Source organism: Microtus pennsylvanicus, chromosome 2 (assembly GCF_037038515.1).
Source record: "Microtus pennsylvanicus isolate mMicPen1 chromosome 2, mMicPen1.hap1, whole genome shotgun sequence".
Classification (NCBI taxonomy): domain Eukaryota; kingdom Metazoa; phylum Chordata; class Mammalia; order Rodentia; family Cricetidae; genus Microtus; species Microtus pennsylvanicus.
Window position 1 is genome coordinate 118,412,556 of NC_134580.1, and position 27,638 is coordinate 118,440,193.

Genomic DNA, 27,638 nt, shown 5'->3' on the forward strand with positions numbered 1-27,638 from the left:
TCACTGTATTGTATTTTCTCACAGCTATTTCTTCTCCTCCCTTAAGGGAACACTGATGTTATTCGGTACCTAGCACATAAATCTTTCATGCAGGCTCTGGGTGACCTCTCCGGGAATCAACTTTTCACCCGATTACTTCAGCTGTATTGTTTTTCTGCCCCCTCCCCGCCAAGATTTCAGGGCAGCTATTTAAACTTCTGCCTTTAGTTTTTAACTTGAAGGAATTGCTTTATTTTGATGATGCTGGGGAGGGGTGCACATTAATAAAGTATATATGTATCGCAAATATTATCAAAGTTAATTGCTTAACACAACTGTTTACTCAACTCATAATTCTGCGAATTGAACAGAGTTAAATAGTCCTTTTTCTCTTAACTGGGCTGGTTCATATGTCTGGGACATTGCCCAGAGAGCTGACTGCTGACTGACTAGGAGGGCCCCAGATGGGACAGCTTATCTCTCTTCCACATGGTCTCTTATCCTTCAGCAGACTGGCCTGGGATTGCTCACGTGGGAGCTGAGCTGGCATGAAAAGTCTCTTGAGGCTTGAGTCTGGAATTCTGCCTCCTCTCAGCGGCCAAAGCAAGTTACAAGGTCAAACTAGATTCCAAGGGTGGGGAAAGAGATTCCGCCTCTCAATGAGAGGATTTGTAGAGTAACACACGTTGCAAAGAGCATGTATGCACAAAGAAAATAGTTGCTGCAGTGTTTGTTTGTTTGTTTGTAAGATCTATCAATTAAGATTCTTTGGATGCTTATCCAAGTATCTAGAAACTGTACTGTACAAATGCTAGAGCTTTCCATTTCCTTAAGCATTCATATAGGTGCCAGTTGTAGACCTGTTACATACACGCAGAAACTCTTAAGAAATATGAGTTAATGGTTTGATGCTAGAGCCCTTTTACTTACCATCTAATAACTCCAGCTTTCTTTCTTTCTTTTTTTTTTTTTGTTTTTTTGTTTTTTCTAGACAGGATTTCTCTGTGGCTTTGGAGCCTGTCCTGGAACTAGCTCTGTAGACCAGGCTGGTCTCGAACTCACAGAGATCTGCCTGCCTCTGCCTCCCGAGTCCTGGGATAACTCCAGCTTTCTTGACTGTACATTTCATTATGATTTTTTCAGTGTCCATACATGCTCATGATTATGTGAAAATATCACTATAATCAATATGGTAAATATGTTCTATAGAAATGATAGAAATTGATAAATGCTTTACTATTCCTTTCTATATATGGATGTCTTTATCTTGACTTCAAAGACCAAAGATCAAACGCCTTTTAGTGCTACAGGCACTTCATGATTCTTCAATAATCTTGAATGAAGTGAATCTTGAATTCTACTTGATGTTGAATGTATCTCTAATCCCAGTTCACAATGTCTGATATTAAGGACAAAGGCCCTAGATGCTTGATTGGGACTTATGGAAGAATATGATAGGATAACTCCTTAAATTGGAAGAGAATATTCTGGTTTTTGGTATCAGAGCTCATAGTTTTAGTGACCAATGATTGCTCACAACATTGACCACCAGCCCATTATCTTACCATTCTCTGGAAATTTATCAAGAAAACACACTGATTCCAGCTCCTACAGGACCTGACATTAACTCCATAATTTCCATTTTTTATTAATTAAGCTACAGAATTGAAGGGAAATTTACAATGAAAGTGACATGAATATAAAGAAAGGGATAGTTGCTACAGTTAGTTATTTTCCAGAACAAAATCAGTTTATGTTTTGTTGGATGTTTACAAGACTATCACATAAGATAAATACTGTACAAATGTTAGTTCTTCAAATCTCATTGAGATCACAAGGTCCTAATAGGAAACCTACTGCGCAGGACCCTACTTTAGAAACATTTTGTGATGAATAGATGCATACATGATAAGTAGGTATAGACAACTCTTAGTACATAGTTGCTACACACTAAGCACTATTCAAAGTTCTTGTCAGTTTAATCACAGAAAGGAGTGAGTACCCGTCCTTTAGAGACCAAAGGCCAGGGTAAACAAGTAAATGCCACATGCAAGTCTTCTAGCACGCCATTAAAAACACAGTAAGTCTACAATAGATGTGTTTACTATGTTACAGAATGTTATTTGCTCATAGTTTCTTACAGAATGCTTTGTGCATGGTAGGTTTTAATAGATTCATATTGATTTGATTTCAGAAGAACCCTGTTGCATCCTATTGGGTTTCTAAGAAGTATATTCTGTGAAAGGAGTCTCATGTTTCCAGGATAATATGATTTGTGTGATTGTTTTTAGATTAAGTTACTGTCTTTTCTTTACCAAAGAAGATTAAATGAGTATATGCAAATCAAAGAACTTCAGCAGTTGCCTCCCCCAGAACCATTTAGAAAATTGTGTTTGTAGGCTAAGGTAGAGACCTCACAGGACCCATAGATAACTAGATTTTTATTAAATAGCACTTTTAATGTTTAAGGAAAAAAAATTTAGAACTCTTGTTTCTGTTTTTTTGTTGTTGTTGTTTATTTTTTGTTTGTTTATTTTTTCTCGAGGGTGGGGGAAAAGGGGGCTGGCTCCTACACTTACTAGACCACAGCCCATAGTAACCATAGTGTCTCACACATTTTTGCTTATTGCTTTCTTTTTTACATTATCATTTAATGTATTATTATTATTATATTATTGCTTTTTTGCCTTCACTTAAAATTGACTTAGCCATTTGTTTATCAAATCCCGGAAACCCTACATAATAGTGAAAGAAATGAAAAACTGTTTCCTTGAGCACAGTTGAAATCCACCTCTCTTCCCTTAGACAGTGTTATTCTTTAGACTACAGTCTGAAAAAAACTAAAATATCATGCTTAATAACATGATGTCACCTGAACTTAGCCTTGTCAGATAATGGGGAGAAAGACGTCTGTCAAGACCTTCAAGAATTTAGGCAGCATCATCAGGGGGGTGAATGACAGGTACACCAGTTTAGCAGCAAGCCTGGGCTTTAGGAATGTGTGGGCCTGCCATGTCCCTGATGAAGAGCAGTCCTGGGCAAGGCCTCAGTACTGTCTTCAGATCATCCTGACTAAGCACAGGCAGTTTCTAGACAGTAAACAAGCTTCATTGTAGCTGTTCAAATGGTTTAAAGAGGCAGGTTTTGGGTGGTCGCCGAGTTTCAGATTCTAAACTGACTAATTAATGAAGACGATATATTTATTCAGTAAAAACAATCTGAATTTGTTTTATGAAAGCTTATAAACTACAAATCATTAAATTGGATAAAAGTTACATTTTGCCACCGGAAGTGAAAATGTTAGACACACTGACTCTGGAAACATCCCATTGCCCTAGTTGCTTTACATACTAACGATTTGTTGACCATTTGTTTTGAAGTCCATTTGGGGTGCTCAGAGGAAATCTAAGTACTTTCTGCTGGGGACACAGTCTACCAATAGCAGTCCTGAGACGTTCAGTCCATGGTTACTGTATTTACATCTAGAACTTAACTGCCTTTTCTCCTATTCCTCTTATATAGTGATCGTCCTGTTGCTGTCTGGAAATCTTGTTTTATTTTCCGATAGTTTTTAGGCTTTTTTTCTTTTTGTTCTTTTATTCTTTAAAAACGTTATTTATTTTATCTTTTTAAGATTATAATATAATTACATGATTTCCTTCTCCTCTTTCATCCCTCCCAAATTCTCCCATATAACTCCCCCCTCCCCCCCCCACACTCTGTATTAGTTAACCAGTATTTCTCCTACTCTCAGAATTCCTTTGCTGCCTGTAGTTCTTTGTGTGGGGTTGGGGCCTCCTAGGCTTTTCCCTTCCACCTGAGGATGTTTATTATTGTCCTTCTTCATCTTATATTTAAGCAGCCGTGTTGGTGAACCATTCTTTTTTTTTCCTTTTCTTTCTTTTTTAGCTGTAATTGGGCTTTGATACACTGTCAGCCTCAATTCTGCTCACCCATGCTTTCCCAAGGACAGGTAGAAAAAGCCTGCTGCCTTTTCAGCTGTATGTTTAGAGAAACCTGAACCAAAGGTTCTGTGCCGGGTTTCATCAAACCAGAGAAAAGTAGCTTCATGTTCTGCACGCCTTAGGTGGGAACCACATGGTTATGGCTGCATATCACATGTTGCTTCTTAGTTTCTGATTGCATTTGAGTGGCAGGACTATTTCCTCAGAATTATGAAAATAATGATAATATTGAAAAGTCATAATACTTGTCCTTAATTTTGAATTTAATTCAATCCCACCATATAGGTACCTATAAAGAGTTGGTGATGAATATAGTCAGTGACATACAAGGGAATTAAAAGTCTCTTACTCTCCCAGTGGATTGAAAGACTAAGGAAAGAAACTTGGTTCTTTGTTCTACAGTGTTTATGCAATGAGAAACAGAGCCTCTTAGAAAGGTGATTATAGTTTGCTAACCTGAATCTTATAAGAATATGAGACTATATTTTTATGAGAATATAAATTTGTCTGTAAACAGGGACTGCTCTTTTGTTCCCAGCTGTCCAGACCTGCATAATCACATAAAGACTGTATTAATTATAGTACTATTTGTCCAATAGATTAGGCATATTCCTAGCTAGTTCTTTTGTCTTAAATTAATCCATCTATCAATCTGTGTATCACCAAAGACTGTGGCTTAACAGTAGGTTTTGGCATCTTTCTCCTTTGACAGCTACATGGTGTATCCCTGTCTCCACCTTCTCTCCCAGTATTAAGTTTAGTTTTCTTGCCTAGCTCTATTCTGCCATGCCATATGCCAAAGCAGCTTCTTTATTAATCAATGATAATAAAACATATCCACAGCTTACAGAGAAGAATCTCACATCATTTGTCTTGTAACTGTTGTAAATATTTTTAAAATAAATGTATTTTACTTAAGCATTTTTCATATAGTATATTTGGATTATGTTTTCCCCTCCCCCAAAACTTCCAGATCCTTCTCACACTGTTACCCACCCAGCTTCATGTTTTCTCCCTCCTTTTATTTTTTTCTTAAAAAAGAACCCAAAAACAAACAATGAAAATAATAACAACTAACCTAAAAACAACAACAAGAAGAAGACAAATAATACTAAACAACAATAACAAAACATTCTCAAAAAAATTTGAGGTCCATTTTGTATTGGTCTCCGGGGCATGGAGCCTACCCTGGACTGTGATTGATATACTCAGTGACACTTCAGTAGAGAAAGCTGGTTTTCCCACTCTCCAGCAGGTATCAATTACCAACAGCTTCTTGGTTATGGTGGGACTGTATTTCAATCCTCCCTTCTCTGTGCTTGGAGTTTTGTCTTCTTTAAATCACTGTAGGTCTTGTAAGCATTATTAGAGCCTCTAGAGCTGCAGGTTCAGTTGGTGAGAGGCAAAGTCCATAAAAGAAGACTGGTCTTCCATCCAGGTTATACAGGTAGCTGTAGTGCCCTCCTAGAACCTCCAAACAAATTCTTGAGGTTGTCAATACTTTTGTAAAGGAGAACACAGTTGCACTAGACCTTGGAAATGGAAAAAGGCTTCCTGAAAGAGAAAAGAAGAAAGGAGCTCATGCTAGGTATCCTGGGAGGAGAGGACTTAGCCATGAGCACCCTGGTGTGGAAGGGAATGGTGAGGCCTCAGGAGAAGGAAGAAGTGTGTGACGATGTCTAGTTGGGGATATAAGGTCAACCACACTGGTGAAGAGTTTAGAAACAGCATATTTTAGAACTGGGACTTCTGTAATGTAAGGTAATGGTAAAAGCAAATGCCATTTTAATAAGATAGTAATGTGATTTTATATACATTTTAGGAAAATAAGTCTAGTATCAGAACTGACAATATTCATGAATTTTAAAATCTTATGGTGGGTGTTTACATTTTGGTCTATTCTCCTTTTGTTTTTTGAAATTATCAGTTTTAAGAAGAAGTACTGAGGCAGTTGATGCTGCCATTGACTTTATACCCCACACTAACTTGTTTCAAGAAGACAAATATAACTAAAACAATGTAAAATCATACTTTAACCTGTAAAAGAGCGGGCACATAGTTTCAGCTTCTGTCAGTGACAGAGTATGAGAATTAATTTTGTTCCAGTAGCAATAATAAATGCCTGAAGAGATACAAAAATAGCAGGAACATTTATAAGAATTCATTCAGCTAAAAGCAGAATGAAACCGAAGTGGGTTCAATCATATAAAGGAAACTCCACTGGGTTAGATGCACCTCTAAGAGACCACATAGCTTAGATGTTGAGGCCCCTCCCTATTCTATTTGAAAAGGCTAAATATATTAGTTCTGTTGACATGAGAAATAAAAGAGCTGAGTTCAAACTGACTAGGTTTTGAAGAGGGGTCCCCAGGAAGAACAGAATAACAGAGAGGGGAATTCCCCTTCCAAAATAAAAGTAAGTACCTTTTAAATCCTTAGCTGAGTATTGAATTTTGCATGTATGGGGAGAGTTTTCAATAAGCCCTGGATAAAAATAAAAGCTATAAACTAGAAAGAACTGAGCAGGGAATTGAGCAGCTTCAGCAGGTATATAGTGTTTGGCATTTAATGTCAACTCCCACCTGCCTCAAGTTAGGAGAGCATCCTTCACACTGTAAACACTGAAACTCCAGAAGACCCATGCTAGAAGTATGCAGAATACACCCCAGCACTAATGGACTGCCTTCAGAAATAGAAAAATGGAACTAGATTCTACCTTAATAAAGCCACCTACACCCTGGTTATCATTTACCTGCTTGCTAGAACAACCATCAGAACTGTATACTTAGTTTATTTCCTTGTTGCTAAGGTAAAATTACTACAACAAAAGAAATTTAAGAGAAAAAGGCTTATTTTGGGTAATAGTTCAAGGGTACAGTCCTTAATTATAGGGAGACAAGACAATAGGAGCTTGAAGCAGCTGATTACATGACATCCAACAAGCAGGGCACATGATTGTAAATGGAGACTGCTCACTCAATTCCCAGCCACCCAGACCCGAACAATCACACAGAAACTATATTAAATACAACAAACTATATTAATTACAACACTGTTCATATTCCTAGATAGCTCTCATATCTTAAATTAACCCATTTCTATTAATCTGTGTATCGCCACGAGTCTGTGGCTTTTCAAAAAGGTTCTGGGCAGTTTTCTCCTTCAGCAGCTACATGGAATCTGCCTGCCTCCACCTTCTTTCTCCCTGCATTCAGTTTAATTTTCCTGCCTAGCTCTGTTCTGCCTTGCCATAGCAAACTTCTTTATTACCCAATGGTAATACAACATATTCACAGCGTAAAAGAGGGAAATCCTACATCGCATAGTCACTTCACTTTCTATTTTTTTTTATTTAGTTCAAGGTTATTATCCCATGGCATGGTCCTACCCATAGTGGGCTTCTCTTTCCACCTGTAACCTAATAAAGATAACCAGTTATATTCATGTCTAGAGGACTGTTTCAGTCTCACCAAGTTGGCAATTTCACTTAACCATTACGACAACAATCTAAAGTTTCTTCCATATATTATTTCATTTTCAATATGCTATCAACAATTCATAAATATGTAAAAAATGTGGCCCAGCATCAATTGAAAACTAGTCAATGGCAGCAGACCCATTGGTCAACAGGTTGATATTGGAATTGACAGAAATGTGCTACAAAAATCTCTGTGTAAAACCTGTTAAGAAATTTAGACATAAGATATTATACACATAAGATATTTAGATATAAGGAGTAATAGGTTTTAAATTTTCAAAAGTGATGTAAAAATAGTAAAAAAAGGGACAATAAAATCTCACAAACTTCACTAGAGTGAAGAAAGTGGTCTAGCAGAATTTGACAGATTCAACACATCTCAATAATAAAAAAGACAGTTAAAACCAATAAAGGACATGAGTAGGCACTCCATCTCTTAGCATTTGGCAAGATACTTAACCTTACTAGCCATCAGTAAGGTATAAATTTAGTATCCTTTGTAGCTATTTGAATATTAAAATCAGGAAGATGGAGAGAAAAAAAAAAGATAGGCAAAAGTATGCCTTACTACAGTTCTCATACACTGCTATGGGCAGAAAATGATGTCATTGCCTGGGGAAAGCATGTGTTCTTTATAAAGTATGCAGAACCCACCCAGAAACTTTATTCATAGGATTTTTTCCAAGGAAATGAAAATATAACAGCAGCCAAAAAAATTGTATACAATGTATATTTATCTACAATTATAAGAAAGCTCTGAATAATTCCAGTCCACTCAGATATGAATAAAGAAATTATGGGCTCTTTAAAAGCAGACTATTTATAAAGAATAAGATGGAATAAAATTATAATACATGTGATTTAAAAATTCTGCTGATACAAGATCCTCTACCTGAAGTTTGAAATATATAGCAGCTAAAACTTAGTCATAATCACTGAAGTACTAACAAATGCTCCCCGTCCTAATGGTGATAAGAGAAGAATTCAGATAGAAAGGACACAAGAAGATATTGGAGTGATGGAAATGTTTTATCTTTACTGGTGTAGTGTACACAGTAATGTCCATACACATTTGTTAAACTACATCAAAGTGGCATACTTATATTGGCATATTTGATTGTATGTACATAAGAAATCATAAATAGAATTCATGGAACTAAAAATGTAATAATGTAATAACATAGTATTATATTCCCATGCAGGTTAGATTGCCAGGTTTTGATATACTCTGAACTATCTATAATTCAGAGTTATTTCCATATCTATAATTCAGATTATAGATAGTTCGGAGTATAATTACCACATCAGAAAAATCTGGGGCTCTGAGACTTGTTGCAAGTTCTTTGTGGATGTAAGAAAGAAGCTAACCTAGGCTAGGCACTCATGAAATGGAGAAGATCCAATTAGTATCTGCCTTAGAAGGTTGTCCTTGGTGTAATGTCTGGGACGCAGATGCAGACAGTGCATTTAAACCGCAGTTATTATTATTAAATGGCTCTTTGACTGCACTGGCATTACCCTAACTCAATCAGGAGTGCGTGTATAACCATGAGGATTTTAAGAATTAGATATCGGCAAACTACATTAGGCTGCAATCTAAATAATGCAGACATTTGACAACGTATGATTAAGTATACTCACAAATCCTATTTTAGTGATCCATCTCAAACCAAGCAACTATCCCTTTGTCAAGAAAAAAAAATCCAAAGCTGTTCTCTGAAGAGCTTATAAAAAAAATCAAGCACAAATATTTAGGACATAGTTTTTTCTTAATAGTCTTCTTTCTTGTGTCTTTGTCCCTTATTCTTGTCGTTAGAGGTGTACATCTTTCCAGTGCATATATATGCATATATACACATGTATAAGAGTGTAGATTAACTATATGTATAATTGTGACTACACTGTCTATGATCTGGCTAGTTTTGGACAACATGACACAAGCTAGAGTCAATTGAGAAAATGTTTCCAGAAGACTGGCCTGTAAGGAAGCCTGTTGGGCATTTTCTTGATGAGTATTGGAGCACCCAGTCCACGGTGCATGGAACCATCCCTAGGCAGATAATCCTGGTCTGCATAAGAAATCAAATTGAGCAAGCCAGAAAACAACATTCCTCTACTGGCTTCTGCTTCTCCTCAGTGTTGGACAGTTACCTGGAAGTGGAAGATGAAATCAATCCTTTCCTCCCCAAAATGCTTTTAGTCGTAATATTTATTACAGAATTAGAAACCAGACTAAGACAGTTTGTGTCTCCAACTGTTTTCTAAACCAGGCATTTTCACGTGAAACAATCCTGTCATGATAAAGACTGTTAACCTAACACTCCATTTACTCTTTTTAATCGCTGCAGAATAGACTATGGCAGGATGGAAGTTTATATACCCAACAAGTTGTCTGCTTATGAACACAGCATAATTTCAGGCTATTATTATTGCAGAAAGCTTCGAATTAATGCAAACATCATCTTCACTGGAGCTGATAACTTTATGTGATAGATTTTACATAGCGAAATTGATATTTGAAGATCTTTGAGCAAATATTTCCAATCTTTCCTTATGAGTGACAGAATTTGTGTGTGCACGAACAGTGGGCAGGGCATTGGTATTCTGTCTGGCGTGGAGTGATTGGTGGTTTTCATAGTCTTCTTTGTTTCTCATTTGCTGGTAAAAGAGCTGCTTTTAAATTTACCCCACTCCATGTTAAGCTATTAAAGCTAAACACCATCAGTCTATCACATGCCATTGGATTAAGCAACCTGCTGGATGCCTCCTCTGCATCCAAGTCCTTAAATCTTTGCACAGGTATGTGAGGTTGTACCCCTAACACCAATTCATTATAAAGTAGAACTTCGTACAGTATGCGACTCGTGAAGAGCACAGTGGGGATTTCACCCCGGGTCTGTGAAGGGTGATAGCTGAGAGTAGTCTGGAATACACTCATTTTGATATGAGGGTCTTTGAGGGCTAGGCTCATTACCAAACGCCATAGATATGTAAGTGACAAGGCAGGTAAGCTTATTCCTTTGGACACTTGATCAGCTGCTGCTGATGTCTTAATAACAGTGGCAACAGAAGTCACCTTGGCTATTAGACAGGCTGTCCCCTCAACACTAAAGTCTGTCCAGTATCTAGTTTTGTCTTGAAATAAAACAAAAATAAGAAGAGTCCTCATCAAGTGCATGATTGCATTGACTGTGGGGGAGGGGGAGGGTGTTCAACGCTCTCAAAGATACTGTGTTTTCTTTCCCGTTCTAGATCACCCTGACTTCTACCTTGTCTTGGTTTGCAAACTTGGTTTTTCTTTCTGCCCACAGAGCAGTATATGTTCAAAAATGACTAAACAGCTACATGTTTAAGTTCCTCATTTATGTATCCACGAGCCTTTAGCCCTCTACCTCAGCACCAGCTTCGGATCCAGGCACCGAAGGTGTTGATTTTTAATCAAATCAGCGTGGTGCTTCTTGCTAGGGTAGCTGTAAACAAAGGGCCCAGAGGAGCTACAGCTGAAGCTGCCTGAGGCCAGAAAGCTGGCTCTTTAGCAGAGTAAGAACAGATGCGCTGCCTGGCTTTACTTTGTGACCAGCAAGTCAGGTTCAAGGTCTTCCAGGTGCTTATAAAGTCCCATCTACCCTTGTGTTGCCTAACTCTTACCTGGCTGGAATCGATCATGCACGCATTGTGCCTCTGAGAAACAGTTGTCTAGAGGTTTGGTTCTTATTTTGGTAGCCTTGCTTTTACCATCTCACTTTGGAGACCAGTGCGCGTGTGCCTTTTTCCCCAGTAACCTCACTTAATACTGGTGGTGTGCTGAAAGTCGTACTTAACAACTTTCAAGAGACAGCTACTTCCTAACACGGTTTTCATGAAATCAGATGTGGGCAAAAAGTGCCTAACCCAGTGAAATTATTCCATCTGTCAGGGGCTCCTCCACCCAAAACGAACCTTAAGCAGCCACAAACCACCTGCATTGCTCTTCTATATCTTTTGCCATGGGGTGGAGAGAGAGAGAGAGAGAGAGAGAAAGAGAAAGAGAGAGAGAGAAGAGAGAGAATTATATCCTTGTATCCATCACTAGTTTTCCCTCCACAGAGCTACGGTTTGGGTAGGAAGAAACTGAGTTCCTTTTCTTCTGTCCATTGAAACTTTTATTTCCAAAAGGTCAAACAGGCTAACTTTGTTCTCTCTCTCCCCTAGTGGATGGCTGCATCCATAGAGCGGCTGGTCCCTGTTTGTTAGCTGAGTGTCGGACCCTGAATGGCTGTGAGACTGGACACGCAAAAATCACATGCGGCTATGACCTCCCTGCAAAGTGTGAGTATGGCATGCTTGACTTCCGTTCAGAATCAGCTGAGACTGCCAGCCTTGCCTTTTCCCTCGAAAGAATGTCTAGAGAAGGAGACAGCTGAGGTGGGACTTAATTAAATATGCTCGTATTCCGATTTAGTGTGTAGGTGCATGTTTATTTCTACGATTAACTAGAGAAGTTCTCAGTTGTTCAGTTCTCTGAAACTGGGAAATACAAGCAGGAGCAGAATATACATTCCAGTATTTAAGCACCACCGGTGACAGTTTCTGGAAATGATGCCAATCTCTCACTCCTCGTTCGGCTTTCTTGATTGTGGCTGTGTTTAGAGCAAAGGAGATCAAAGTGATGTATTGTGTTTTCAGCTGCCACGTAAAGGCTGATTGGCAATTACAGCCCAGGCATCTGTCACACTCGGTTCTCAGGAGAAGCCAATGGAATGTGCTTGTCAGTCCGAGAATATATTTGCTCTTTGAATGTGGGATGGTCAAATTTCCTATTATATTTGAATAGAATAAATGCATTGCAATTGACTGACCTTGTTGCTTCGGTGTTTAGCTGACTACAGTGGGGTGGTAGAGAATAAAAAAAGAGAGAAGTGATTAAAGTGCACCTTTCAGAATTATATAATTTTCAGGGCCTGGGGATGAGGGAGGGTTTGTGCTACACCATTAAGGTGTGCACTGACCTGGAAACTGAGACGCCAATTTAATCTGTGTACTTGCTTCTTAAGAGATGGCCCTGATCTATGAATACATTTTATGCGAAGGCAAAGCTACTTTTGTTTGTTTGTCTTTTAGTACTGAAGAAAACAGGCTAGAAAGTTACAGCATAATTTGTGTGATATTATTGTTGAACTGTATGGACAGGGTATGTAAAAATACGTTACCCAAGACTATCTGTGAATGGTGACACAGTGTTTTCTTTTAAAGGTAACTTTAAATATTGTGTGTGTGTGTGTGTGTGTCTGTCTGTTTGTGTAACCCCCATGTGCACAATGGCATTGGGAGTTTGCACTTTGGTTCATAGAACTCATGACCTGAGGATTAAAGGTGATTTTCCTTTCGGGGATTCTATAGCTCATGTTGACGAACACAGCTCTTAAATCTATCTAACATGATGCTACCTGTGAGATGCAGCTGACCTGCACCACCTGGAGCAGATCAATTACTTTCAGGCTCGTGTTTGTCCTTAAACCAAGTAATAAACTAGGTCTTCCATTGAATTCACTACTTTCTCTGTAAGAAAACAGACAGGAAAATTCTTCAACTCTGAGCTTTCCGAAGAGTGATAAAGTTGGAATTACTACACACAGTCAAGTAAAATGATTGTTTATGTGTATTATCTGAGACTCTGGGAAGCTTTTTAAAATTGACTTGCTACTATTTGGCATGCCTGTGTACTCGATATCCCATTTCCTTTGCATGGTGTTCTTTTGATTTCAGTCATTGAGAATTTACTTAGTGTTAGCCACCAAAGCACGGGGATTTGCACGACTGGACGGTTTAGAAGTTGTCATGCTTGAAACCTGTGTTTGAGCATTCGTGTGGTGTGTGACTTTCAGAAGCATTTTAAATCAAGTGGGCCATGTGGCGCCCAAGACTCTAGACATGGCTAATTTGCCTCCAGGACTCAGCACGGAATCCCTACTCCAGTCATGATATGTAGCTCAATAGCATGAGTGCTGGCTAGTTTTTGTGTCAGTTTAACACAGGCTAGAATCATCTGAGAGGAGGGACCCTCAAGAGAGAAACTGTATCCAAAATATCTGGCTATGGTCAAGCCTGTAGTGCATTTTCTTAATTAATGCTTGATCTCAGGCCATTGTGCTTGGGGCCTGGTGATCCTGAATGTTATTTTAATAGTAATAATAATAAAGCAGGCTGAGCAAACTACAGGGAGCAAGTAAGTTAGCAGCACTCCTCCAGGTCTCTGTATCATCTCCTGCTTCCAGGTTCCTGCCTTGACTGTCTTTGATTATGACCTGTGATATGCAACTGTACACAAAATAAACCTTTTCCTTCCAAGTCACTTTCGGTCATGATATTTCATTAATGAAGACAGCATTTCTGTGCAATAAAGAATCATTCAATGGGATAGAAAATAGCACTGCAGCATGGCAGCCACCTCATTAAAAAAATCAAAGACGTGCACTGTCAGTAAACATATTTCATACATTTCAGGATTTTCTGCATTTTAAAAGGTTAATGATTATATTAAAATCATAAAGAAAAGGGATGTGAAACTGAATAATAATAGCTCATACTTGTATTCTACTTTGTAGTGTTTCATAGATTTTTTTACAAGCCGTTATATTTTAAATTATGCTTTATAAACATTGTGTGTGTTCATTTCCTTTTTCCTATTCCTGAGAGATAGTTTTCTTTCTCATCAATTTGGATCCTCCATTTCAGAGTCATTAACAATCCACAGATGTGCTTTTGTAGTGAGAGAATGAAAAGGGAGCTCATTACATACTGTTTGGGTCATTTTCCCCTCCATATTTAATAATTCTGTGACAGTTTGACAGCAGAGACTAGCTCCTATCTGTCCTCTGAGACAGTGGGTTCATCATTATAGGGGCACTAAAGCTAGTCAACCAGCCTCAAGTGATGATATCTTCATGCACCAGCAATTTGTTTTGAGGATGCTTTTGTCTGAGTTACATACAGTGTTGGTCATTTTGGACGGCTCTCTGCTTTTCTATGCTTGCTAAATTAATTTATTCATGAATGGTTGTATTTGAATTAATTATACTTGTAGTCTGTGTTCTGTGACTTATCATGATGGGTAGAATGAAAAGTCCCTGGATGTTCTCTCTTTCTTTCACTGCCTGCATGTCTGAATGGTTTCTTTTGACACAAAACTAACCAATCGCTTCTCTCAAAAGAAATCATGGTAGCAAGAGTATTGACTAAAATTTCATTGAAAACTATTGCTTAGGAAGTATACAAAGGGCTATTTATATAATTTCAGTCTTGAACAGATAGTCCCTTCTGTGAGATTAGATTTTTTTTGAATTTGTGATAAAATGTGTATACCTCTGTAGAAGCTTTTCACATGAGAGATATTTAAATTTCCCTATCTGTTGTAGAACTCTGTTCTCCAGGCTTAGTAGCCATTACCAGCTTAGAAAACTCATGAGAAACCCACAATAAGCTCTCAAGATTGTTCCTGTTGACTGTACTTCATAGTAGGAGGGGTAGGGAGAGTCATTAGATGCTCACCTGAGATCCAGCCACTCCCTCCTACATCTTCTCCCAAAATGTATGTAGTTGTGCCCCAGTTACACATACCAAGTCTGCATCTTGGTATGCATGAAGATATGTAGAGGGTAGAATGGTTAACTGGCATGTCGACTCCATTTGTGTGTCGTGGGCAAATCATTAACCAAGTTAAGGTGAGACTTTCTGGTGATTTCTCTATTTTTCGGTCACCAGTCTGGAAACAACATCTTTGTCTGTTTTGGTGCCCCATCTGCCATGAGTAGAGGTTTGTTCAGGTTTGCCCAAGAAAGCCCATACAACACTGCCATCATTATAGTGTTCTAATTTTGTGATTAATTATTGTGAAAGAATGAGATACCAAATGGATGATTTTGATCAGGACCCTTTCATTTGAAAAATAGTTTGTTAACTGAAACCTACTTCTCAAGCCTTCCATTTTGCCATCCACTTTGCACCGTGCTCGTGGGGGGGGGGGTGTTCTCAGTTGTCAACAAGGGTATTCATGGTGGAGACTTTCCTTGCCCACTGTGGCCTCCTTCTGTATTCTCTCATAGGCTCCCTTGCTGATCCTCAGTCCTAGGTATTATTGTCTCCTCGTCTGGAGTTCTATTCTAGACTTCTTCATTACCTCTTCCCTTATGTTCTTCACTCTCTTGTTAACTGTAAGCTCAGGTGTCACCTTAGCTGACATAGTTATCCTGGCTCTTCTGCTTCATCTGTAGTTGTTGCACTGTAGCATGCTAACTTCAAATACGCTCCCATTACTTCTTTTTGTTTGTAATGCCTCCCTTTACCAGAATAAGGGTGTAGACTTTGGAGTGGGGATTATTTCCTTTATTTTGCACTATCCATAGAAGTTCTTAAAATGCCCAAAACATTTGGCTTGAAAGGTATTTCTTGAAAGGGTGAATGAAAGTAAGTGCCAATATTCTGATATATTTTTTTTAGTTAAACTTTTGTTACCCTAATTTTCTTCAGCTTTCTATAATAGGCCACCATATCTTGAACCACATATAATGTCTTGAACGGTATAACTTGCAGCATGTCCCCTCATATCTGTAATAGGCCACCATATCCTGAACCACATAAAGTGTCTTGAACGGTATAACTTGCAGCATGTGCCCTCATATCTTGGTGGTCTTATGGTTGTCTAGAAAGCCTGCTCTTTCATCCTTTCTACTTGTCATTCAGACTCAACTCAGTTATTACCTCTGTTAGAAATGAAGTCGCACCACCTCAACTACAAGTTCTTACTTCAGTATATTGCATGCTAACACTTTTTGCATGATGCTTCGTTTCATGTTATAAATGTCTCATTGTTGTGTGTATGCTGCTTATAGAGAGAGCTAGAGGGAAGCCTTCTTTGTTGTTCCATAGAAGTCATCTTCATTGGTATTTTTTTAAAGACAGGATCTCTCATTGGTTGAGAGCTCACTGAGAAGGCTAGGCTGTATGAACAGCAAGTTCCAGGGTTCCCCCTCTCTCCACTGCTCCAGTGCTGCACAGTTGCACACCATCATATCTTTTATGTGGGTTCTTGGTATTAAACTGGGGTCCTGATGGTTATGTGTAAAGCATTACTCTCTGTGCTGTCTCCCAGCCCATGCTGCATCTTTCTAAAATATTTCGGGTACTGGAGTCCTCTCTGTCAAGTGAATTGACTGGTAAAACTGGAAACTGACATCCAATTGGTGAAAGGTTAGACATAAAAGAAAAATTATGCTAATATTCCTGAAAATAATGGAATTAATGTCAACTATCCATTGGAGCTTAAAAATTGTCCAGCATATATGCAGTTCTAAGGTCTTAAAAGAAAGTTACTTCTAATAGGTTTTCTTAAAGAGGTGAAAATAAAGCAAGGACCTTCATTTAATTTTCAACATAGCTCATAGATATATTATATTTTCTTAGATTACCCCCAGTTTCTTTACTTCAGTGTTGAATAAGCATCAAAGATAAATATAAAAATATTAAATCTATGTGTGCAATATTTTTTGTTTCTCCCATTTAATCTTTCAAAGGCATCAGAAGGCAATGTTGGCATTCAACTTCTAGTGTTACATTATTGATTTCAGTGAATGTCCAGGGCAACAAACAATAACATAATTTGTTTCAGTGAGTGGTATGAATTAGTCTCCTTATTCTATTCCCAGGTGCAAAAATAATCAGAGGATAGTCGCTTAAAAGGTCCTGTTGATAGTAATTAGTGTTTCTCTGGTGACCTTCATCAAGAAATCATAGTACTTTGAAACCTGAGCTTATCAGTCCTTTGAAAGTGCTTTAAGGAAGTGACATGTCATGTAAGGGTAATATATTTCCAACATAAGGAGAAATTCATGTACAGTGAAATCAAATCTACCACTCCCAGGAACAAATTAAATCATAGAGTAGAGACTTGACTGTGACCTGGAGTTATGAACTAGGTGAAATGTCACTGACAGTGTTAACCAGTCCTGCTACCTGCTTTTGTTAATAAAGTTTTATTAGGACCCAGCTATGCCCAATTGTTCACCTATTATTTACAGCTCCTTTGGCATGAGTGAGTTGAGTAATTCCTGTAGGGATTGTATAATTGGAATGTCTGAACCATGTGGTATTTGGTCCTTTGTGGTTTCCTAAGGCCTAGTCTGTATCAGTCCTCATGTTTTATAAGGAGGAAGACATGATTCATAAAAGTTAAATATTTGTTAAATTTTATTAAGTGTATGTAATAGATCAAAGTTGACAAAAGCAGAATATCTGCCTGGCTTCTCTTTCTTGGGACTGCCCTTGCTTATTGTGCCTCAAGGCAATATGTCTTAGGAGGCTGATTTGAACCTCTTCAGTTCTTTCACCTCACTAGACCATCATGAGGAAAAAAATTCCTGATGAGGAAGAAAATCATTTCTGTATTGAGACAGGATTGAGAAGTGTGTAAGGCAATTGTCTTTAGTGAGAATTAGTTTAAAACGCCAGAGGACTGGACCATAGGTCTTCATTCCTTGCTTCATCCATTGGGGTTAGCTAATGTGCTGAAAGGGGGAGCTTTGGGCCCAAGGAAATTCACAATTAGGAGGAAGTAACTCAAAAGGTGTTTCTGAGTTAGTTCTCTGTGGAAGGCGACCTGATTTCGGCCTTGCTGGACTCTCCCAGCAGGTGTCTGATTGTGTGCAGTGAAGTGGGCATGCTGGGAAGAATGTGACTCTGCAGCCTTTGATGGGGACCTGAGGGCTCTCACAAGTCAATTCTATAATTAAATGGCAAGTTACTTAAAGGGAAAAAAATAGCTTTTGAAGAACATAAAATCATCATTTTCTTTCCAGAAGAGGAAGATGTGATGGTTCTTTATAAAAGTCCACCATTATTGGTTGATTTCCTTAGGAGCTCAACTTCCTTCTGAGTAGGTTTTTCCATATCTACTGTTCTTTCCTTGTTTATTAAGCAACTGTACATTATCCCCTTAGTGAGCCTCACAATGGATAGAGAAGTAGAAAAGCTCAGATTAGAAGATCTTGAAATGCGGTTTCAAAGCAAATTGTTAGGCCACACTTAGAAGAACTCAGTGAGAAGCTCCTTGGTTCAGCAACCTCTCTATGTAACTCTAACGAATACTCAAGTACAAAAGCTATCACCCTACCAGGAGTTGAATACCAAGTAGCAATCTTGCTGTAACCTGCTTGGCTGTCTGTCTAATACAACCTCTTGGTTATTGGACTAGGGATTTCTTCAAAGAATTCTGGCTCGCTCTCTTTCTCTCTCTCTCTTCTTTGTAGTATTTTCACAGTTAGTGACAATGCCTATATTGGCTTAACTATTCATTGTTTACCCTCTAATACAGTGTCAGCTTAAGGATGTCTGAGTTTTATCGGTCTCACCAATCTCTAGGATGCATAGCATCTGGCAAAAGAGTAGATCTTCATGCATTTTTGCTGGGAGAGTCAGCAATAGCTTATGCTTTTCCTCTCCTTGTCACTAGGCTCACTGTAGGAAATCAGCATGACCACACTCAAGATAGAATTCCACAGTTCCAGACATCTGCAGAGCTGGATCCGTGGCTGTCCTCAGCATATCACATCACCCAGCAGGCTTCCTTTTACAAAACTTTCAAATTTGTATTTTCTTATTATGGGAGAGAAAGAGAGAGAGAGAGCATGAGAACATGACTGTGGCTACATGCCGTGGCTTGCATGTGGATGTGGAAGTCCAAGAACAGCTTTTTCACAGTCATTCACAGTCCTTCCTCTCCTTCCACCATGGAGTCACCACGGACTGCACTCAGGGCATCTGGCTGAGCAGCAAGAGCTCTCACCTGCTAAAGCATTTTGTGTGCCTCAAGCATGCCTCTAGGTTAAAGGTTCTAGCGGCAAAAGAAAGCACAAAAGCATAAGTTTAATTTATTCCCCTCCCACACATGTGTCTTCCACCTTGCAGTCCCTCTTTGTAGACCCACTAGAATAATGCAGATTCTATTATCAGGTGATTTTGTGACCAATCGATTCTCGTTATAGTATCTTTTGAAAACATATCCATTATGAAAGCCATCAGTACTTTTATTACTGTGTTATCAGATAGGTGTAGAATAGAGCCTTCCCTTTGCTTTCATCATGTGCCGCCTTAGCTGGCCTTCAGAGGACACTGCCTATGCCTTCTTCCCCCCCCCTCCATATGATCAATAGGAAATAACAATGTAAATCAATTCCAAGTGATAATGTAAATGGGCTCTTGAAGGCAATTCCCACTGTGAAATAAGTAGTTAGCAGCGACACTGGCATTAGCCCCAGTGGGGGTAATCAGCCTGTGGATGTGTTTAATCAGAGTTATCAGCTAAGATTAAAGAGAGAGTCACAGTTGTGCGGGGATAATCATTTTCAAGGTATAAAAGATGAATATGTGAAGGTGTTCTCATAAATTAAAGGCATCAGAATGGCTTTGAGTAATTTAGGATGCACTGAGGTCAGGAACAAGCAAACAGGAGAGGTTAATCTTGGAGCCATGGCCATTAATGTGCAGAGACAGCTGAATATGCTTATGGAAATACTGAGTGAACACTGAGTTAAATGATTTCCCCATACATTAAAATATTCCTTGAGCTGTCACTAACATACATGATTTGACTAAACAGCCAGCAACATAGAAGAATTTGTACAGGCATTAGTTATCTTAGTAATTAATTACTAATTTCAAAAGCTACTTGTTGGTCTGCTTTATGATTTGGTTTAGAAACACTGACAGAACCAATCAAACACTGTAGAACAAAGGGCTGATTCTATGGTGTCTATAACACTGAGCATCAAGGTCAATCTGAAAAGTCCTGAACTTGATATTCTAATTATATTGGGAAGTCCTTTAACCTCTGATCATGAGTTTCCTTGTTCGTGATTATCTTTGGGTCATGGTATCTATCTTACCAGAGTCTGTTAGGAATAGGCATAGAACTGTGTCTTAATTATCTAAAACATCAGAGAGATATGTGGCTCTATTGGTAGTTGTAAAAGAATTGGCATAGCTCATTTGCTTGCTCAGCTTATTTTTTATTGGGTGTTTGCTCTGACCTTGGGGGCTCTTCTAGAAAGTAGAGAACTGTGGTGAAAAAACTCTGGCCCATCAGACCTCACGATCAAGCCAAGAGAGGCAAAGAATGAACACATTTGCACAAAACTCAGGACTTTTAGAAGGCAACAAAGCCTATGAGAAGGATAGTGCAAGCTAACGGTGGAAAGGTGAAGAGGGAGCTTTCCTATGAGGTCAGGGAAGGCATCCCTGTGGATGTGATATTTGAGCTGAGAGATGCGCTGCTTGCTCAATGAGAAAACCATTGCAGACAAAAGAAAACACCTCACCACTGAGTGAAAGTCAGCTTGCTCAACATGAAAATAAGGGTAGTCAGGGGGGGTTTCCTTGTGTGCTTTATCCTTGCACTGGGTTTGTCTTCTTTGTTCTGATGTACAGTCATGTATCAGTGTTGATAGGTACAAATAATCATTTTAGCCTAAGTTTTTTTTTTTTTACTTGTAATGAAAGTATTGCTCTGGCTAATGGATCAGACAGGAATTTTAATGATCACTTACTGATCACTGCATAACTTTACAGAGAGGAAAACTGAAGTCTAGAATAATGGCTTCATCTCTCTCAAGGTTATATAATAAGTGATAATCATAAGTACCCAGCCTGAGTTCCTCACGTGACAGTGTAGTGACCTTTTTTTGCTAGAATGTGCTCCTTGTTTTTGCTAACACTGCTATAAGAACATTATGAGAGTGTAGCCATCTAGTCAATAAGATAATACAAACAAACATTTGAAGAAAAATGTTCTCACTTCACACAGTACACCTGTTACTTCATCTGTAGTAATCTTGATGATTCCCACATCATGGATAAGACCACAAGCTTGCCTGGAGGGCTTTTTGACAGTGGTCGCTCGGAATCTTATAGCAGTATCTGGTATCTGAGGAAACATGGAAGTCAGCGGTATGAAATAATGAGAATTCTTCGTTATCCTTAAAACAGCATTTTTGCAGTAGCTTAACTTCAGAAGTCATTTGACAGACTTCAGACGTGCCTGCAAACCCACTGACATGTTTTTCTCTAGAGGGGTTTTATGTAATCTCTTACTCCACCCTGAGAGAAGAAAGCCAGGGGCTTTCTTCAAATGAACAGAGTATGTTACAGTAGTGAGAACTGCCAAGCTTAAGTTTATAGCGACAGTGGCTTCCGTGAGTGATCTCTGTGTCTCCTGGGGCTGCTGGTCACCTAGGGCTGCCATGACAATTAAAGCGTTCTGTGTCTAAACAGCACAGACTCTATGTCCTGGAGATCAGAGGTTGAAAAACATGGGTGTGTCTTCTGCAGGCCTAGTGAGGAAATCCATGCTGTTTTTTCCCAAACTCTGGTAGATCTAGTTTTTTCCAGGTTTAAGGCACATGCTTTCCAGTTTCTGTTTTAGTACTCATATGTCATGGTCCCTGTCTCTGTGTCATTTCCTTATGATCCCTTTTCACTAGATTTAAGTATTACTCTAAGCTGTTTCCCTTTACAAGTTATTGAGATCCTTAATAACATCTTCCTGTGAAGATTCATTTTTTCTTTCTGAATAAATTCACTCTCATGTTCAGGGGCTAAAAACACTGATATTTTCTTTTGAAAATTGCAAACCCATTATGCACTCTCTAGAAGACAGCAAGTTACATCTCATAATGCAGGATTGAAGAAAGAAAGAGCAAACTATCAAACAGACGGACCTCAAGTCACCTCCGGAGAGACCCACATAGTGAGGAGCTAGGACTGTCAGCAATGGTGTGAGTGAAGGGGATCTTGCATAGCCAGATAAGTGTTACCAGATAAGTTGTGACCACCTAAGTGATCTTGGGACTGCATCTTCCAGCCTGTCATACTTGTAAGTGTCTGCATCCCTGAGCTTCACAGTTACACCAGGAGGCATCCTGAGTGAAAGCCACACAGCTAAGTCTTTCCAGAATTTTTGCCTGCTGAAACTGGGAGATAACATTAGTTATGCAAGTTTGAAGGTATGTGTTAATGCAGTAATCAGATACTAATACAGCAACCATGGTCAATGGCCAAGTGTAAAAGGTGGGGAAAGGAGATAACTAGTAGAATGGCATCTATCTATCTATCTATCTATCTATCTATCTATCTATCTATCTATCTATCTATCTAATCTATCTATCCAATTTCTCTTCTAGTGCATGGTGTGTCTGACTCTAATGTCTAACATGGGAGGTGAAATGAAACACACTTAATCAATGACATCTAAGTCAAGAACTACAGTCACATCCCTTCACCATACTTCTGGCATTGTAAGCACAATAGGTAGAAAACTGTGATTTGTGCCGATGAGGTGGGGAGAGAGAGTGAGAAAGAGACCGAGACATAGAGACACAGAGACAGAGAGAGAAAACCAAAGACAGAGACAGAAAGACAGACACAGAGGGAGACAAAGAGGGAAACAGAGAGAGAGAGACAGACAGACACAGACAGAGACAGAGGCACAGAGACAGCTGCAAAGAAAAAGACAGAGACAGACAGAGAAACAGAGAGAGACAGACATAGAGAGAGACAGAAAGACAAACAAACAAAAAGATATAGAGAGATACAGCAGAGAGATAGAGAGACAGGGAGACAAGGGCACAGAGAGAGAGACAGAAACACAGAGACACAGAAAGAAGACAGCCAGTCAGAGAAGAGACGGACAGACAGAGAGGAAACTGGAGGCCAGCACTAAAGACAGCTAACCCTCATGCATTAGAGAATCACTGAGAAGAACAGTTCAGGCAGAAACCCCACTGGTTACTATATTCCTACTATTCCTTGACTGCTGTTTCAAGTTTGTGCTGGTTGCTCAGATGCATCTGACTGACAGGACTGCTGTTCCCATTGCACAGAGGTGAAGGAGAATCCATTGAGCTTCTCCCCTGTTCTAATGCTGCAAGGGAAGCAAAGCAGTGGTAAAGTCGTATTTACATTTGTAGCAGTGCCCTTCTCATCTGTGAGTGGTACTAGGCGGTGTGTGCCCCATTAGCTCCGTCGCTTTTCAGCACCACCTAGGACCTGCCCCATTTCCAATCATAGGCTGTTCAGTGAGGCCTTCTGGAGCTTTCCTCTTCCTACCTTTGACATTTTGAGGAAAGATTTATTCTCTTTCTGTGTTTATTCTGCTTAGTGAAAAGAAACACCAGAGCAAGCGTTCACTGTATTCTTGCAAATTCTTTGTAGAATTGAGTTGGGTTATCTCCTTGAAAGTCTGTGCAGGGCAAAGGATTAGCTTAGAAAATATTTCCTGTAAGCTCCTCAGGTTTGCTTTCTTACATATTGGCCCATGAAGGCAAACTATTGTTTTTCTTCGCCTAACTGATTGACTTCCTGTTGTGATAGTTGTCTTACCTGTGGCATAGTATGTCATGTGCATATACATGCCTTCTTTCCTGTACTCTGTCAGCATTTGCTGCTCTGAGTACCATTGTTCTCTAACATCCTTTGTGGATGTGCAAGTCAGGAATTTTGTTCAGGTTGTGTGGCTCTTTGGGAAAGTTCACTGAGAAATGGTGAGTTTGAGGTTGGAAGTAGCTTGATGCAAAGAAGGGTTCTAAAAAATTCTCATGCAATCTTGGTAGGTATCCTGAAGGAGCAGGCAGAGAAAAGCTAACTCAGCTTGACAGGCTAATAGGAAAGGGCCTTCCCCCTTCATATACCCAGGATACTTCTTGCCTGTTGTTTTCAAATTACCCTGCTTATCTTTTTTCTTATTACTATTCACTGCCTGTAAAATGCAGTGTTGAAATCTATTCTCTAGATCAGGACTCTGTGCACAGAACAAATCTTAGTTAGAACAATCCTTTTATTATCCTTATAGCTACAGAAGAAGCCAAAATAGTACAATGAGTATAAATTGATGCCTAACCTTTCCTTAAGTTCCCCTTTGTCTATAGTAGCACACTTTCTCCATCACAATTAGATTATATATTTAGGAACACTGGAGCTTAATGTAGGAATTCCAAAATATCTTAATGCTAGAAAGAATTCCAGGAACCATTTTTAGGGCAACCAAAACTAATTTCTCCCTTGAAGAGCTAAGCAAAGAGTTGCCCAGTTCTGTTCTTATACCGTGCATGAACCATCTGCTTGATAAATAGCAGATAAGTAAAGCAGTGTGGATCTCTAGTATATAGTTTATGTTTTATGTACTTTTGAAAGAAAATGGGATGTAAAATAGTCAGGAACCTCATGTTCATAGAATTGAGTTGAGTCTATCAAAAATGCTTCAAGTGGCTTCTCAAGAAAATGGGCATGTAAGCCATGTGACTGTTCTAGGAAATGACCTTGTCAGGTTATTGGCCTGCAGTTCCTTCTTCTTTCCAGTGGAGACTGGTTTTGTAGAGGTTACAAGAGATGAAGTACCTGATGGTATTTACCTTGAATGGATGACTTTCCTCTTTGGAAATATTCAGACTGTGCAAACTAGTTATGGACATGGACTTGGAAACCCACCACTAGACTCAAATTCAGGCCCAAGTTTGGGCAGGTATTTACCTTCTCTGTGTCTACATTTTCCAGGTGGAGAAGGAGATGAGAATCACTCTGCCTTCATGTGGGTGTTTGGTACTAAATAAGTTAGCATTTTGAAACAGTCAACACACTACAGATTTCTCCAAGATTAGCTGAATTCAACAAGGTTAACTGTTTTACAGTCAGGTGACCTTGACATTGTTGTCTAAATCATCTCTCATCACCTTGTGCCCTCCTTCACTACTTTAGTTGACATCATATCCCTTATCACCATCCAAAGTTGTCTTATAGATTTGTCGGGTGTCAGGATTGAATGTTTGCTTCTTTCACCATGGCACAATCTTCATTAGTGCCAGGATTTTCTCAGTGGTTACAGCGCCATATGGCAGGAAACTCCTCCAAACTGTAATGAGCTCCTGTATGTGTGTGAAGAAAGCAAACTCTAATGTGTCAAAGACCTAACTAGACTTCACTCAATCCCCTCACTTGCACACTTTGTACTTCTACTGGCTGGATTAATAATCCAAGTCAGCCAGAAAAATAGCATCAACATATGTCTGTCAAACCTACTTAGATGTTTGCTGCATCCACCAAAAATGTTGCAGGTGTGCTGCAAGACTTTGCACCTAATTTTTATTTTTTGAAAGCTTATAGCTTAAGAAATGGGGCCATACACAGGTAAGGCAGGAAGGAAGGTGTTTGCAGAACTTCAGCATCGTGTGGGAGAAAGCCCTGGCCTCTTTAATTAAGCCAATAGATGGACAGTGAGGTCCTTTCCAAATCTATAAAGTCTGTGTTCCAAGATGATTTCCCAGCTCGAGTTACTGTTAAATCTCATTGAAACAAAGTGATAATTTTATGTGTTTGGAAAGTTTTATGACCATCCTTTTTGATTAAGACTGCTAGCCCAAGTGCTTGTTGCATGTGCTGTAAATGTGTTAAGAGGGGGAAATATTGATGTGTGTTTCCTCTGTATTCAAACTGTTGAGACTTTATTGGAAATAATAAAGCTTTACAACATGTTCTTTACAAATAGGATACTAGGGACCTTACAGCAGCTCGAAAAAAATCTATTTATTGTTTTGTGTCAGAGCAAGCAGGCTGTCTTCAGTTTTATAGTCCCCTGGAGTTAATTGTAATTTGAGGCAGAAGAGAAGGGACCTTAATAGTCAGTGGTTGGGTAATTATTATTTGAAAAAAAAAGAGAGAATTTCATTTTATTTCAAGGAAGGCAGTCAACTTAAATTGTACTTGTCCAGAAATATTCTTAAGCAGTAATATGCAAGTAATATACATAATTATACATAAATGAGCACATATTTCATTTTCACACATATCCATTTTTATCACAGCACTTGAAATCTGTAAATAGGGATTAACGTTTCTTGAGAGTGAAGCTTTGAACATAGCATACACGCATGTATTTGCTCATAGATAATTTATCTTGTATCTTAATCTATATTATTACATATATATGTGTATATACAGTGTTCAGATAGTGTATTGGTTAGTTGTTATTGTCAATTTGACACAATCCAGCGTTAACTGGGGTGAGGGGATCTTAATTGAAGAATTGCCTAAATCAGATTGGTCTGTACTCCAGTCTGTGAGTGAGTGTCTTGAATGACGATGTATACGGGAGGGCACTGCACACTATGCTATGAGTGACAACATCCTTAGCCAGGCACACCTGGGCGATATAAGAAAGCAAACTGGTCATGGACATGTGGGTAAGCCAGAGAGTAAGCCAGTAAGAAGTATTCATACATGGTTTCTGCTCTGAATTCCCTCAATCATGAACAATCACCTGTTTAAGCCAAATAACCCTTTCTTCTCCAAGCTGCTTTTGGTCAGAGTGCTTTATCATAACAGAATGAAGGTAGGAGAAATAGCAAAAGTCTTTGCTCCCTACTTTGGAAAAAAAGAGTGAATCATGATATGTATATTTATTTAATATCAAGCTATTTATGTGTTTTACAAAACCTATTTCATTTGCTGATCTAAATTGCTTACAGTAGTAAAATACATTCTCCTCTAGGAATGCTGGTGTTTTGATGCATGCTATTTGGGTTCTGACATATATAGTCATAACCTATGTAGCAAACATGTACATTTAACTTTCAGAACAGAAGTTGGCACTACTGGAGTTACAAAAGCAAGCTGGCTCACAATGCAACCTTTCCTTCTTCTTAGAGAATGGACTTACTATAAAGATGTACAGTCTGCTTCAAATTTTGGGGTAGGCTTTCCAATGAATACAACTAGATTCTGTGTTATGGCAAAATTTTGAAATACTTGACGTGCGTTCCCATCTAATTGGGAACGTCTGTGGATATGAAGCTTTAGAGATGAGCAAAAATAAGTTGGAGCGTGGCTATTTTAAAATGTTCAGAATAGAAGTAGAACTCAATGTCTTTATTCTTAACAACAAAAAAACAAAAACAAAATTAACACAAAATCTTTTTAACCACAGAGAACTCAGGTTTCCTTTTTGCCTTTTATATTGTTGTAGCACTAATATTATGTGTACTCTCTCTATATTCTTTGTACCTATATACTTCTGGTAATTCAAATCTATGACTATGCAATTATATCTTTTCTCTTTTATTTAATTCCAGTTTTTTAAACTGAAGGCTTTTGAAGTCTATGGTGTTTATACAAGCCTTCAATATCTGTATTTATAAAACTTA

At 38.7% G+C, this 27,638-nt stretch overlaps 1 protein-coding gene across 6 annotated transcripts in view; it reads left to right on the forward strand.

The window, feature by feature from the left end:
- The window catches only part of Macrod2 (mono-ADP ribosylhydrolase 2), a 1,861,794-nt gene that overhangs the window by 592,875 nt on the left and 1,241,281 nt on the right, over positions 1-27,638 (forward strand). For all 6 annotated transcript variants that reach the window (XM_075962323.1, XM_075962324.1, XM_075962327.1 and 3 more), the window contains exon 5: positions 11,614-11,730. In XM_075962323.1, coding sequence (XP_075818438.1) covers positions 11,614-11,730 — 117 coding nt within the window. The remainder of the gene's footprint in view (positions 1-11,613; positions 11,731-27,638) is intronic.